The sequence below is a fragment of the Cyprinus carpio genome, chromosome B13 (genome assembly GCF_018340385.1).
Source record: "Cyprinus carpio isolate SPL01 chromosome B13, ASM1834038v1, whole genome shotgun sequence".
NCBI classification, from domain to species: Eukaryota; Metazoa; Chordata; class Actinopteri; order Cypriniformes; family Cyprinidae; genus Cyprinus; species Cyprinus carpio.
The window spans coordinates 26,088,841-26,103,840 of NC_056609.1; the positions used below are offsets into that span (position 1 = coordinate 26,088,841).

General features: G+C 36.5%; 1 protein-coding gene across 2 annotated transcripts in view; it reads left to right on the top strand.

The window, feature by feature from the left end:
* Window positions 1-15,000, top strand: part of LOC122139471 (SPARC-related modular calcium-binding protein 2-like) — a 32,797-nt gene that overhangs the window by 2,757 nt on the left and 15,040 nt on the right. The window contains exons 2-7 of one of the 2 annotated variants that reach the window (XM_042737461.1): window positions 7,879-8,041; window positions 10,947-11,053; window positions 11,207-11,306; window positions 12,082-12,126; window positions 14,796-14,876; window positions 14,976-15,000. The exon at window positions 14,976-15,000 is cut by the window's right edge and continues 47 nt beyond it. In XM_042737461.1, the coding sequence (XP_042593395.1) occupies window positions 7,879-8,041; window positions 10,947-11,053; window positions 11,207-11,306; window positions 12,082-12,126; window positions 14,796-14,876; window positions 14,976-15,000 (521 nt within the window). The remainder of the gene's footprint in view (window positions 1-7,878; window positions 8,042-10,946; window positions 11,054-11,206; window positions 11,307-12,081; window positions 12,127-14,795; window positions 14,877-14,975) is intronic. The other variant, XM_042737462.1, reaches the window with a different exon arrangement.

Sequence of the window (15,000 nt, forward strand, 5' to 3'; positions counted from 1 at the left end):
TTTGTTGTGTTTTGTAATTTTTATTCGTTTTTATAAAAGTGTGTCTAGGTTTTATTTTAGTTTCAGTTTTCACATCAAATTTACTAAAATTAATAGTGTACAAAAAAAAGTACTGAATATACTAAAATAGTACACCAAATGAAAGTTTTTTTTTTTTTTATTTCAGTTAAAATTTATTTCAAGCAACTGTTTGAAATCCCAAGAGTGTTATTTTCTCACTGTGTTGACTGGCCAGCGCACTGCTGTGATTTCACTCTGGGCCGTAGACCGCTGAGTTTTTAGCTGGCATAGCATTCCTGGTGATGATGGAGGCTGTTAGCACCGAGGCCAGAGATACAGTTGCTGTCAGTGTTTCTCTGCTGGCATCTGCTGCTGCTCGGCCTTCTGGGATGGCAGCTATGTGGCACGGGCATGAATCAGGGCCTGTGATGACGAGGTCTCATGGGCACCTGCTGCAGCCCGTGCCGGAAAGAGAAGATATGCTGTTATTTGAGAGAGAGTAAACAAGGGAATTAATTTCACGCAAGTCTCTAGGTACGAACCCCTCGCTACAGAGCAGCAGGGCTCTGTTTAAATAAACTAGCCGTCCCGAGGTGTCAAATTCACCTGTACTAGTCCATCATCAGGTTTGGTTGTAAGAAAGAGTTGCCAGCCGAAAAGCATTACAAAAAGGGGTAGAAGACAATATGTGAAGACTAATACAGTCATATTAGCAAACTTTTTGTGTGCACAAAAAAGTCTGATGTTGATAGTGTAGCAATGTATGAAGCACAACTCACAGAAAAGTCATTTTCAAACCAAGCAGATTTCTATTGGCCAGTGCAGCAAATTTACTAGACCAATGTGAACCCAGCGTGAAATCAACATTCCCATTTGTGTGGTTTTCATGTGCGAAAATTTGCCAGATTCTAACAGTAAATGTAACCAAACCTTAAATCAATCCATGAAGCGGATTATGGGAAGGAATGCACAGTTGTCAGAATCAGAGTGCTGTGATTTACAGAGAAATTCTCTGGTCGTCGCCCCGCTGCTCATTATTTACAGGTCGAGTACGGATGCCTCTACATCTAAACGTTAACAAATGGCTGTGGGTAGTTAACCTGGAGGTCAGAGGTCATCCCATCTCACTACTCTTACTCAGCTTGGCAGAGCGGAATGTGGGAGGCAGATCAGTGCAAACCCTCATCTACTTTCTCACACACACACACACACACACACACACACACACACACACACACACACACACACACACACACACACACACACACACACACACACACACACACACACACTGATCTCAGAGCTGTTGTAGTGATTTCTATGACACAGGGTTGCAATGCAGCTTGTGTGAAGAGGCTGTAACTAAAGGATGGGACAGCATTTATTAAACATAATTGACACAACATCATTATATTAAATAATACTCACAAAATACTTTATTTTTATTAAATCCTAAATACACAACATAAAAACTTTACAGATATAACGAAACATCCAAAAAGACAATAACCTCCTAATACAGGGGTTTACCAAAAAATAACCTAAAATACATGGTTGCATTAAACCAAAAAATAAAATAAAAACTCTCATGGTAAATAAAATGTATAATAATTGCATAAGTAAATAAAAATCTAAAAGACCTTAAAAAAAAAAAAAGGAAAATATAATAACAGATTTTTTTAAAATATTATCAAAGATATATGAAAACATATTTACCAACACAACCAAAAAAAAAAAAAAAAAAAAAAAAAAAAAAAAAAAAAAAAAATATATATATATATATTATTTATATATATTATATTATATATTTATTTATTTATTTATTTTGGCTGAAATGTGCAAAAATGAGCAACTCGTATAACTTGTTTCATATGCAAAGAGGCTGTTTAAGGGACAGCAGCAAAAGCGTAGCTGGAAGGGTCAAAGAGACATGGTGCAAAATGGTCAAAGACTTGGTGCAGCAGAGACTTTAACATTAAAAACTAAAATGATATAGAAATAAACACATTCTCACTCTCTATGCACCACTAAAACTGTTGTACGAATATCATATGCTACATTTGCATAGGAGACGACTCATAACTCAGCTGTGCCAGATACCTTTGAAAATCATTAGGAACGGTTCTGTTTCAGCAGCAGTTCCACTTATAGCAACACATTTTCCACATTTGCTTTCTTGAGCATGACACATTTTTTCATGAGGTATATTCTGAGCTGGATTTAACATTTTAAAGAGGCAATTCACCAAAAAGCGAAACATCTGTCATCATTTCCTCACCCTCATGTTGTTCCAAAGCTTTTTGACTTTCTTTCTTCTATGGAACATAAAATAAAATATTTTGAGAAATGTCTCAGTGTGTGTGTGTATGTGTTTTCTTTTCGTACAATGGAAATCAATGGTCAAGTGTTTGGTGACCAACATTCTTCAAAATATTTTATGTTCTGCAGAAGAAAGAAAGTCAGTCATGCACACACAATTACAGTTCTAAAAGGGGGTTTTCACAGTGAAGCCATAGAAGAACAATTTTGAAAATTTTTCTTATGTCAAGAACATTTAAAAAATTTAAAGAACCCTTTTCCATTTTAAAGAACCTTTTGTGGAATGGAGAGATTCCATGGATGTTAAAGGTTCTCCATGGAACCAAAAAAGCCAATGAAGAACTCTTATTTTTAGGTGTTCAGGTTTGGAAACGCACAAGGGTGACTAAATGGTGGCAGAATTTGTATTTTTGGGTGAACTATCCCTTTAACAGAGAGGAAAAGCTAATGTTTTGGTGGTTTCAGACACAAGCGTTTTGTCATTTCAATTTTTAAACCGCTCAAACTCATCTTCGCTTCCACACCTCCCTGCTGAAATCCATGTATATCAGTCACTTCATAACAGGGGCTGTCCAAAGTGGCCGTTATTCATACGCAAAACTATGCACCTGCACAAGAAGAAAAAACATCTTTTTCCCTCTCATCCTTCACACATGACTAGCAGCAGGCTTTCCCTTTTCTTGCCGATTTTTCACAGCAATTAAAGGCTTTTCTCTTTGATTGAGTTAATAGCCTGGATCTAGGCTGTCACTTTCTTCATTTCCACTATGCTGGAGACTAACGATGCCTAGCCAATCCCAGGAAGCCCCCGTCGGGACTCTTTCACACGTCTGCGGACTCTCTCTCGCTCTTTGCCGGGCCCCCATTGACCCTTTGCGGCCAAGGTGTGAGGGGCCTCTCTGGGTCTGTGGTTGGGAGGCCCCCTTATCCTTTCTGGGGCCCCTTGGCCCCCATGTGGCCCTCTGTGGGGCACAATGCACTCTCTGCTGGAGGTTGGTCCCTGCTTTCAATCCCACAATGCCTCACTGCCAAAAGGGGGTAATAGGATTTGAGGTTTGTGTACTGGTGGGTCTTCTGAAAAATATGTCGTTGTCATTTTTTTCACTCTCTCTCTCCTCATTTTTTTTGGTTCCTCTTGCTTAGCTTTTCATCTAAATTGATTTTTCTTTGTGGGGCAATGATAAAAACGGATAAAAGAAAAAACAAGGGGGGCGGAGCAGCTGTGGAGGACTGGAATAGCATTTCAGGAAAAACAGACAATGGCTTGTTTTGCCCGCACTTCTCTGCAGTAGGTTAGAAGAGACATTATATGTCATCATGTAAGAGACATGTTAACATGATGGTGGTCATACATCAGTGCCACATACACACACAAACACTGATAAAGTGGTCCGGTGCTGACTTTTAACTCTGAATCTGGATCATTTTCACAAAGGATTTGCTGTTTTCAGAACTACTGGTTCTTATAAAGTGCCCAGGACATTTTAATAATGATTTTCAAAAGGGAGAAATTATAAAATTTTGACCTTGGCCAGTGTGCAACACCTAGAAACCACATCTACAAATTTACTTCAGAAAAACATGAATATTATAATCCGAAATACTAGCAATAACAGTGCTATTAGTATAATATAATACAATATAATATAAAAAGTGTAAACTAACATTAAAATTACAAATGAAAATCTAAAAATAAAAGCTAATGCAAATATTAATAAATACTGTACAAATAATACTAAAATAACACTGCTAGTGGCACAGAAACAATAAATATAATATAATATAATATAATATAATATAATATAATATAATATAATATAATATAATATAATATAATATAATATAATATAATATAATATAATAACAAATTATTTCAAACCAGTGGTCAGTATTGTTGACTAAATCTAAAGCTATTAAAATAAAATTTAGGTAACTGAAATAAAAACTGAAATAAAATAAATTGAAAAAAAAAAAAAAAAACTTATATGTACTTAAAAAAAAAAGTACCAAAATTACTGATATAAGTTTAACCTACAGGTATATACATATTTAAGGAAAAAATCTAATAAAAATATTCCTAAACATTCCTACAAAAGTAACATTAAACTGAAAACTGAAAATATAAAAATAAAAGATAATTCTAAATATTGATGAATACTGTATAAATAAAACTAACAAGTCTAGCGGCATGGAAATTGCAGATGTCTCTGATGTGTTCAGAAACAGTCCTGAATGCGATCCTGTCACTGTTCTCATGGTGCAGAAAGCATCTGGTCTGTTTGGCCCGGTTCTGCTGGTCCTCTGGTGTCTCTGTGACCAGCTGTTGATGCTGTATACAGACAGTGGTCGTGGGTGGCTTCAGATTCCCCCGGTGATGCTCAATGGACATGTCTGGGTTTGGCTGCAGCTGAATTGATTGGTGATTATTTGGCCGTGTCTGGGTTTGTGGGGTCTGGTTTGGGTCGATATGAAATGCTGAATTGTTGAATCGCTAAATGTCTTGGCCATGATGAGGTCTCTGTGGTGGTCGTGTTGGTTTTGTCCATGTCTCGGACACCGGCTGTGACAGAATTGAACTGCGTTGGCCACGATCGCTTGGCCCGTGTGGGAGGACTGTGAACTCCGATCGCGAGATGACCATCGTGGCCGATTGTGGTCGGTTCGGCAGCGCTCTGGGCAGAATCTGTTTCCTGACATCTCTGTCGGGCCTCCTGCGAGCTCCCTGACAGCAGCGCTGAGAATGACGGAGCGGAAGGGGCACCGGGTCACAGCTGCAGAGACCAGAGGGAAGATAAAGAAAGCGCATGTGTGTAAGACAGACACAAAGAAAATGCAAGAGAGCGAACAGGGTGAGAACAGAGAGAGAAAGACTGTGTGTTTGTCGGAGATAAAGACAGAGAAAGAGAGGGGAAGAAAGGGATTCTATGGTAGGACTGAGAGTTTAGAGGGGGGTCAGTGTCAGCCATGATCTCAGACAGCGAGAGTCTGTCAGTCACAAACCAGCGCACACAGACCCCAAACAACTACTCCAGACATCAGACCCTCTTATTCACGACTTAATGTTCATTCAATCATAAATATTCTGAATTAAGAGTGAAAAGCGGCCCGTCGTGGCAGGGCAGAGGATGATGAAGAGGACTGTTGTCCTTTTGAAACATATTTTTCTGTCACACACAGAGACAGGATGTACTGCAGCCAATCGGAAAAAAAAAAGAATGAAATCGCGATTGGTCAAGTGCAATAATTAAATCTCAAAGGGGGTGTGATTTAATGAATTAAATATATTGCCTACATGCATGTTACAAAAAAAAAAAAAAAACTAAATAAATAAATAAAAATTAATTTGTGGACTGAAAACTGAAGTTAAATTTTACTTTCAGTCCACTTCAAAGGTTCAAGGTTCAATTTGATTTCAAAATAAAATAAAATAAAATAAAATAAAATAAAATAAAATGAAAAGTGTGTTGAATGGTTGCTGAACTAAAAAGTGGATAAAAAAAATCAGGTTTAGTCCACTTTGAAGTTCAGGTGCAATGTAAAAGTAAAACTGAGCCCTTACTACTTAGTTTGCTTTTGGTGAAATTGAAATGTAATGATTTTAATTTAAATAAAATAAATAAAATAAAATAAAATAAAATAAAATAAAATAAAATAAAAGAAAATAAAATAAAATAAAATTAAATTAAATTAAATTAAATTTCATCATAAAATTGCTGCTATCCACAGCTTTATACTTTTACTGCATGTCAACTACTGGCTCATTTTTGGTTATCATATTATAACTCTTAAGGAATTTTACAAGAAACATCTGCGACAAAGGTCATACCTTAACAAAACATCTCCAAGATCTCCATTTACTCTCCTATAAGCTATGAAAGAGCAACCTCAGCACTAACACACACACATAAACTGGGGCATTCAGAAGAGAAGGACTAAATAGCCAATGACTCAATTACAAAAAGCAAGTAAAAAAGATTAGTTCAATCTCAGTACACTCACAAACCCCTCTTCCAGTACGCCTGAACCAGCTTCTTTGCCTCACATTCATCACACACACACACACACACTTCCCCAGCATTCATCAACTCTAGATTTACGATCAGAGATGACAGCAGGGCTGTCTCCCATCGCCAGGGGCAAAGGGTTGATCCTCAAACCCCCTCTGAAACCATCTTCCAGGTGCAGAGCTCCCTCACACACACACACACACACACACACACACACACACACACACACACACACACACACACACACACACACACACACACACAGAAAGTCATTTGTAGGATGTCAGCCAGTGCTAATTTTTGAGTGGGTAATGATCTTACCCATCAGCTTCATATGAAGAATCTGTTTCCTTTCAACACTACTTTCATTTGCTGTTTTCCCGTGGCTGATTTATTGGCTGCAGGTGAGTGTGTGTGTGTCTCAGTACCTTTCCTTTTCAAGTTATTTTTGCATTCGCTAGTTTAGACGATTGTAACTCATCTGAACATTAAACATGCACCTGTGCAGATAATGTCCCGACACAAAGCACGTCGATTTCCTGTCCACTCTTGAATTTTTCAGTGAGGTGATGTTTGCAGTGTGTTTGAATGTTCCTGCAGCGCACAAAGAGAAAACACACAGTATTCAATCAATGTGAGTGTTGAGTTGTTTGTGGCCGTACCTGTGCAGGTGTGAGAGTGACAGACAGATAAAAGCGCTGCACAAGAAGCCGTCAGCACCTCTGCCTTTCTCCCGCAATCCCTCATTCACAAACAAGACATGACACGGACACAGAGGGGTGTGTGAATGCTATTTGTCTCGCTGTTTTGTTTGTACTTCAGTGTGTGTATTATTTGGTAAATGAATGCGACAGAACAATAGAGAATGGAGTGTGTCATGAGCTCAAAAGACACCAAGCCCTTCACTGTCCACTTTTCAAAAAAAAAAATAAAAATAAATAAAAACACAGGGCAATGGAAAAATTTCTATTAGTATAACATAATACTTGAAATTGCAAAATGCACCAAATTAATGAATAATTATGCTGCCTCCTAAGATATTTTATTTGGGACAAAGACATCATCAAATAATATATCCTTATGTTGATTGCAACAATAAAATGAAAAACTAACAAATTAATTAACAAAATGAACAAATTAATAATAATATACAAATTATGTAATAAACATTATATAAATAAATGTTTATAGAAATATAAAATATAATATATTTTATGCATTTATATAAATAGAAATATAATTAATATGAACATATATATTAAAATTTATATATATATATATATATATATATATATATATATATATATATATATATATATATATATGTTAATATTTTTAAATACAAATACAATTTTTATATAAAATTATATTATATTTTTTAAAGTTTAATAAAACATGTTTTGAGTAAAATCTAAATATTTTATCATTTTAAATATTACATTGAAATGTAATTTTAAGTGTTAAAAAAAGTTTATTTAAATGAAATTTATTATTTTCTGCTCACATTGTTAGCTTAGTAAATACTAACATCTCTTTCTGTGCATCTTCACAGTTTCTGCGTGTGGAGCAAGATAAAGAATGCAATATGGATTGTTCCGCAGCTTCTCGCAAGCCTCTGTGTGCATCAGACGGACGGACCTTCAATTCCCGCTGCGAGTTTCTCCGTGCAAAGTGCCGTGACCCTCAGCTGGAAGTCATACGAGGGCCATGCAAAGGTCAGAGTTCACCAATCAAACGTGATCCGCTGCTGGTTGGCCTGATGCCCTATATGGGTCAGGGTCGAGGCAGGCAGGGTTAAATCCTTCTAGGGATAAATGATTCTTTGACGAGACAGAGCGGGATTTTGCAGAGTACAACACATTGTCATTGTCCTTGTATGACATTTCAAATTGTACTCTTGAGAGGCGTTCACACTAACAGTGATCTAAAGTGAGCTGATGATTTGAAGTGACACAAATGATGCAGATTGAACTTTGCTCCTGATTGTCCTTGTCTTAAAAAAAAAAATAATAATAATAATTTTAATGTTTAATGTTTAGAAAAACTTTAATCAAAAATAAAATAACGCATTTAATTTATAAATGTAATAATATATTTATTTTAATATATTAAATATGATATATTATTAATAATATTACATATTAATTATATATTAAATATAGTTACATTTATAATCATTAAATTTAATATCGTAAATTAAAATTAAAATATAAAAAAATATTGGCTTTGAAACTGCTTTTCTTTTCTGATGATGGCCACACTGGCAGAATAAAATATCATATGAGCCAGTTATATTATAGCCTTTCCAGTTAAACCCTGATAAACATAAGATCCAGTGTGGAATATGAATGCCATTTTATGTTTTCTATAAAATCACTATATTTGGAATCCAAATGAAATAGCAAAAGCGTAGCAGTATTCAAAAATATACAATGACTGGTAAAAATTGGTGCATTTTCACGAAATTCGTAAATTGAGAAACATCTTTGCTAAGATCTTGATTGGGATCTTGCCTGTGTAAAAACAAATGTACAGTGGTGCATTCATATGTGTAAGAGATTGGTGGTCATTTGTATGAAGGGAGGGGCGAACGCTGTCAGTAACCACAGAGGTCAAAGGTCAAACGGCTCACAAACACTCTCATTGTATTGGGCTCGGCAGGAAGACTCTCGCGCCCTGTACTCCTTTATGCACTGAGCTCTCTTTCTTTCTGTCTTTCTGTCTCCCGTTCACTCTTTCTTTCCCTACTAGTAAGCACAATGTGTCATTCTTACGTTGGGATTAAAGAGGGTGTGAGAAATAGAGAGAGAAAGGGAAAGAGGTACAAAAAGAGGATGAATTACGTTCTGCTAAAATAAGAGTGAAAGAAAACCAAAAAGAAAAGATTAGATTGCAAAGGGAAGTACATTCAGGGATCGTGCAGCTGTGCACAAACGTCAAAGTTGAGAACAGTTCAATTCAGCACTATTTATATGATTTGTCTCTCAAATTTGAACTGAATTGAGCTGGATTATGACATAAATTTTGAAATACTGTTATTGCACCGATTCGAGCTGAATTGCCTTCCGCAGAACTACTCATTGAAGTTCATCTGAATTAAGAACTTTTTATGACCGATGAACTTGCAACATTGACAGTTATTGAACTAAGTTTAGCTGAATAATTACACAATTATCTTCCCTAGAGCTGAGTTACAGCTTAAACTGCTTTTTTTCATAATTAATTAATTTTACAACATTAAAAGTCTTTTCGTAGACTTTTTTTTTTTTTTAAGTTTTTTCGTATTCGTCATCCTTTCCTATCAAAATGCTTGCTACAGATGCGAAAATGCAGAAAATCGTACCTGGTCTGATTTTTTTCATGATGGACAAAAGTTTTAGAGGCAGTGTGTAAACGTGATTGACACAACGTGAGGTTGTATTTATTTTTTAACATGCAACAATTTGTGTGCAAAGACCTTAACACTGTCATTTTTCAGTTCTATTAATGTAAAGCTGATTTAAAACAAACTGTACTTCAAAAAGCGTTCCCCTTAATAAATGTAACCTGACTTGACTTGACACCCTGATAGGCATAAAATACATAATGCACACAAACATTGGGTAAAATGGCTAATTTTAAGAACTATATTTTAGTGATTTTTTTTTTTTTCTGAATGATACAGTATACACATATAGTTTAGCATTTACATTGTATACCATCTTTTTCACTGAGTTCCTTGCTTATCCTCTCGTGCAATCCCGGACTAAAAGTGTTTTAATGATTTGCCCAGTGGAGAGACTGAGTTTATGTCTCCATTGAGGTCTGGAAGATTTTCTGCCCAGCTGCAACAACGACATCCACACACACTCACACTCACACACATAAATGTATATACAGATGCATTACAACCTGCTGGACACCATCAGATCACAGAGACTTAACACAGAATGACAGAGCGAGATCTGCGATAGTTTTACTACTAGACTGGTATAGAGACAGTGATGACTCCAGTAGGGCTGTTGGTCTAATTCCCAACCACACACAGGGATCCACCACTTCCGAAACATCTTGAATTATTCTGTGTCTGAGAGGTCACATGCCACTGCAAAAGAAACCAAGTCTTATTTCCTGCTTCATTTTCTTCCGCCATTACCATTCTTTCCTTTCCTGTGAAAAAATGAAAAGAAAAAACACCCGTGCCACATCAGTCAGAGAGAGAACGCCAGAGGACTCGCCTGTCGGTTTGAATTTAATGCACTCGCTCTCTTTGGACTTTCTGTTTTCTATATTACACTGACACGATGAGCAGAATAGTGACTGTGTGCTTAAAGTGGATATAAAGGTTATATATAGAAAAGAGGATGAACAGAGTTCGTGAACAAATGAATCATCAAGTTTATAGTACTTTTCAAGATCTCCAGAAGGAGACGTGTCATGCATTTTTTAAGAGGGCTCCGGTGGCAGTCCTAACTCACTTTTGAATACTTAGCTATTTGAAAATTTTCAGTTCAGAACAAATAACCTATGAATTAACTGACCAAATTAAGACATGAGAATGTGTTATTTTTGCCATGCAATAACATCGATGGTTATATAGTTTGTCGGACTTGTTGGATTTTACCTGTGTTGTGTCTCCAGATACGTCCAGGTGTGTAGCAGAGAAGAAATACACAGAACAGCAAGCCAAGAAACTCTTCCCACAGGTGTTCGTTCCTGTCTGCAACCCTGACGGAACCTACAGCGAGGTATGAGATGAATTATACTACAATAAAACAATAAAGGGATAGATCGATAGATAGATCGATAAATAGATAGATAGATAGATAGATAGATAGATAGATCTTTTTTTCTGCCTCTCTCTGTCTTTTTTCTTGATCTCTGCTGTGTTTGACTAACAGGTTCAGTGCCACAGCTACACTGGTTATTGTTGGTGTGTGGCACCCAATGGCAAACCCATCAGCGGCTCAGCAGTGGCCAATAAGAAACCTCAATGCAAAGGTACCTCAATGCACCATACTTCTACCTCTGCTGTGTTTTTTCATGCATTTATTCTACTCCGTGCTTCTTTGTTTTCAAAGGAGATTTTCACATCATAAATAGTACTCTGAAGTGATTCCAAACAGTGATTACACAATCTCAGTGTCTTGGCACATTATAGTTGTTTAGGAATATAAATCAACAGAGAAATGCAGAAACTCAGCGTCTAAGCCATTGCACTGAGAGATGCCAGAACAGAGCTAATCCTAATCTACAGAAACGTTCCAGCATAACAATACCACATAACCAAAGCCACATGCAGTAAACTAGCATAGCACTGCATTAAACACACACTCACGCACAAAACTGAAACTCAATCACTGCAGGCCATGGGTTCCTGGATCATAACATTGTTGGCCTGGCTTTGTACAACAACCACAGCTTCACTAGAAAAGGACCAATTAGATTTAATTGCACATGCAACAGCTTAATCAGTTAGGTCTGGGGGAGCATCACAAAACAAATGCGCATTTGGCAAGCGAAGCGCCCAACTCAAACATTCTTACTCTTTTACTCCAAGATAGTGTCATATGGCTTTTACCCCCTGCAGCCTCCATAACATTATCTTGTTTCTCTGTAGAGGTTTAATGCATAATTAAAAACGTAAGTAATTTCAAATGAACCATTCCTGGAAGACTTGCTCTGATCTACATGACACATTTGAATGTTATAGTCCAGTTAAGAATGAATTAAATTCTAGGTGTGAGTAACTTATGAATGTCCTGTTGATTTTCAGATCCCAAGGATGATGAAGTGAATCCGAAGGAACCAAGAAAATCAGGTAAATACCTTCAACGGTTTCTTTTGATATGGTAAAGATTTTCATGAGGGACAATCTGCACTGGCAGCTACGTTTTAATGTGTATGTGTGTGTGTGTGTGTGTGTGTGTACTGCGAGTTACAGCTTGCCATTGTAATATTTTGTGAATTGAGAGTGCTGAAGTTGCTTCAGGGCTGAAAGTAAATGGTCGTATGTTGGAGTCGTTAAACAGAGAGACGCTGTAATAACAGACTTTGCTTTTCACAGTCGTTAAAACGAAATCGAAGGGCTTCACAGTTTTGTCATAGCAGCGCAGTGAACATTAACCACTTCACCTGGACGTCATTTCTTTTCTTTCCAGATGAAGACCTTTCTCATGCACTACTAATGGCACTGATTCCCTCCTTTTATGAAACAAAACAGACCGCCTGATCTCCAGATAATCACCCTATTTATTTATTTATGTTGGTCTTTTTTTCCCTCAGTTTTAAGGTGAATGTCTTTTTCAGTTTAAACAATCAGCTATGAAGGTTTTTGTTGAAGTTTATTTCATAGATGTTTTACCTCTTCTAAAGAGCGTATTGATTAAAAATGTGATTTTACTTACGAAATGTCAAATTTCCAAGTATACCTATTAAAAATAGCAATATATATAACTGTAATAAAATGGAAAATTTTATTATGTTCAGTCACCAGAAAAGCTTTTATCATGTTCAGTCACCAGAAAAACCCTTACTCTCTCTCTCTCTCTCTCTCTCTCTCTCTCTCTCTCTCTCTCTCTCTCTCTCTCTATATATATATATATATATATATATGAAAATGTTTAGATATTTGTAAGGAAAAAGATAATCATATTGAGGAAGAAAATACATTTATTGCAGTGAAGCATTCCAAATCAGTTACTTATAAGATCCCATGATGGTTAGGATGCTGCTTTAGAAGGCAGCTCACTAAGTTTTGGAACAGATCCATTGTCAGAGGTGTGGCCTGGTCAGTAGTGCACATAGCACAATGATGACCTGGCTTTGCATCTTGGGTCATTTCCCGATCCCACGCCTTCTCCTTCTTCCCACCATTTCCTGTCGCTTTAGGGCTGTCCTATCAAATAAAAGGCAAAAAGCCACAAAAACATAGAAAATCACTGATGTGTTGAGCTACACTGAAATTTTAGAGTCATAAAAATAACAGGGTTGGATCTCATAATACTTTATCACTTCATCAGAGTGCTGACGGTGGCTGTTCCCCAAGTTCCCCAACTTTTCCCAAGGATGCTAGTAAAGAAAAACACCAAAAGAGAGAAGGGGCAGTTTATCTTCTGCCCTCTGATGAGTTAATGGTGACCCTGCTGAGGTTAACCACACCTGCGGCTCTCAGCATTTTAGATTCCTGTGGCCAGCGTCTAGAGATGTTCCTTCATCCCCATCTGCACACATAACACATGTCCGCTTTCTTGCATGCCTGTTCTGCAGATCACTAAAATCTGAACTAAACAAATTTTTTATTTATTTATTTTTTACAGGGAAAGCAGCTTATGTTTGCAAACAGTGTCCAAAATTCATGTTTTGCCAACCATACATATTTCGTACCAGTCACAAAAAAGTATTTTGCATTATTTTTTATTTAGAAATACATTATTGTTCTCATCATTATATATACAATGACTTCTTGACTATATATAATACTTAAGATTTTAAGACCAAGTAAACCCAACCAGTATGGATATGGAAAAAACTTTTACTCTTCCTTCTAATCACACTGCAAAAAAGTGAAGCTCTTTCTCAGTATTTTTGTCTTGTTGTCCAGTGCAAATGTCATGACTTGAGATGTCTTGTTTTTTGAGAAATTGATCAGAATTAAGTGAAGTATTAAAATAAGATCAAATATCTGCCAATGGGCTCATAAAAATCAACTTAATTCAATGGGAAAACAAGTTTGCATACCCCTTTGACAGATGTTTGCTCTGGTTTTAAACAAACTCACTTCATTTTGTTCAAATTCATTTTGCATCTCAAGTGTGTTGATTTAAGGATATTTAGATGTTTGCATTGGAAAAGAAAAGAAAAATACTGAGTAATACATGCATTTTTTTTGCAGTGAATGCAACATTTTTACCATGACTTTATGAATTTGAGACTTACTGCCCCGAATTAAGACCTTTTTAGGCCTTCATTTGTCAAAGGAATGGGGATTTATTGCCACCCAAGTTCACACAAGGGGAACATTTTTCCTAGATAAACAATTATCCAAAGAATAAGTCTTAAAAAGCCATGAATTATGTTGCAAATCATTATAAAGTTGCTCAGTAACATTTTTCAAGTCACTCTTTTAATCACATTTAGTGCTTGGCGAGTGTTAATTTTGGACGCCGTCTTGCGTTATTTGTCATCTTTGAATTTTTGCATTTACAGACTTCTATATTTGAACTACACTGCTTTTTGTCATTATAAATGTATATCATGGTGTCAAACAAATAGACTGAATGTTGAAACTGTTTTTTCTTTCGTTCAGTGAGTCAATTATAACCACTAAACCTCCTTTTACCCTTTATCTGCCTGTTTGTGTTCCCCAGTTTATCCTCTTCCTCTGTTATATTCTGTTTCTCCATCTCTCTAATATGTCTTGGCCGGGCAATGTGCAAATGCAATATGGATCATGTGATGTGACTGTTTAGGTGACACTTGTAATTGTAGTTTCCTTGCAAATCTTCTCCATTCTAAATGCAGATCCGCCGTTTTTGGAAGGGGAAACCCAGCCATCTGCTGATGAGGAAGGTGAGTGTCAATGAAGCCTTTAAATGCCGTGTAGGTCGAGCACTCACTAGGGTTTGAGACAGAACTAATGTTTTGTGCATTCGTGTGTGTGTGTTTAAGACATCATCTCTCAGTACCCCACACT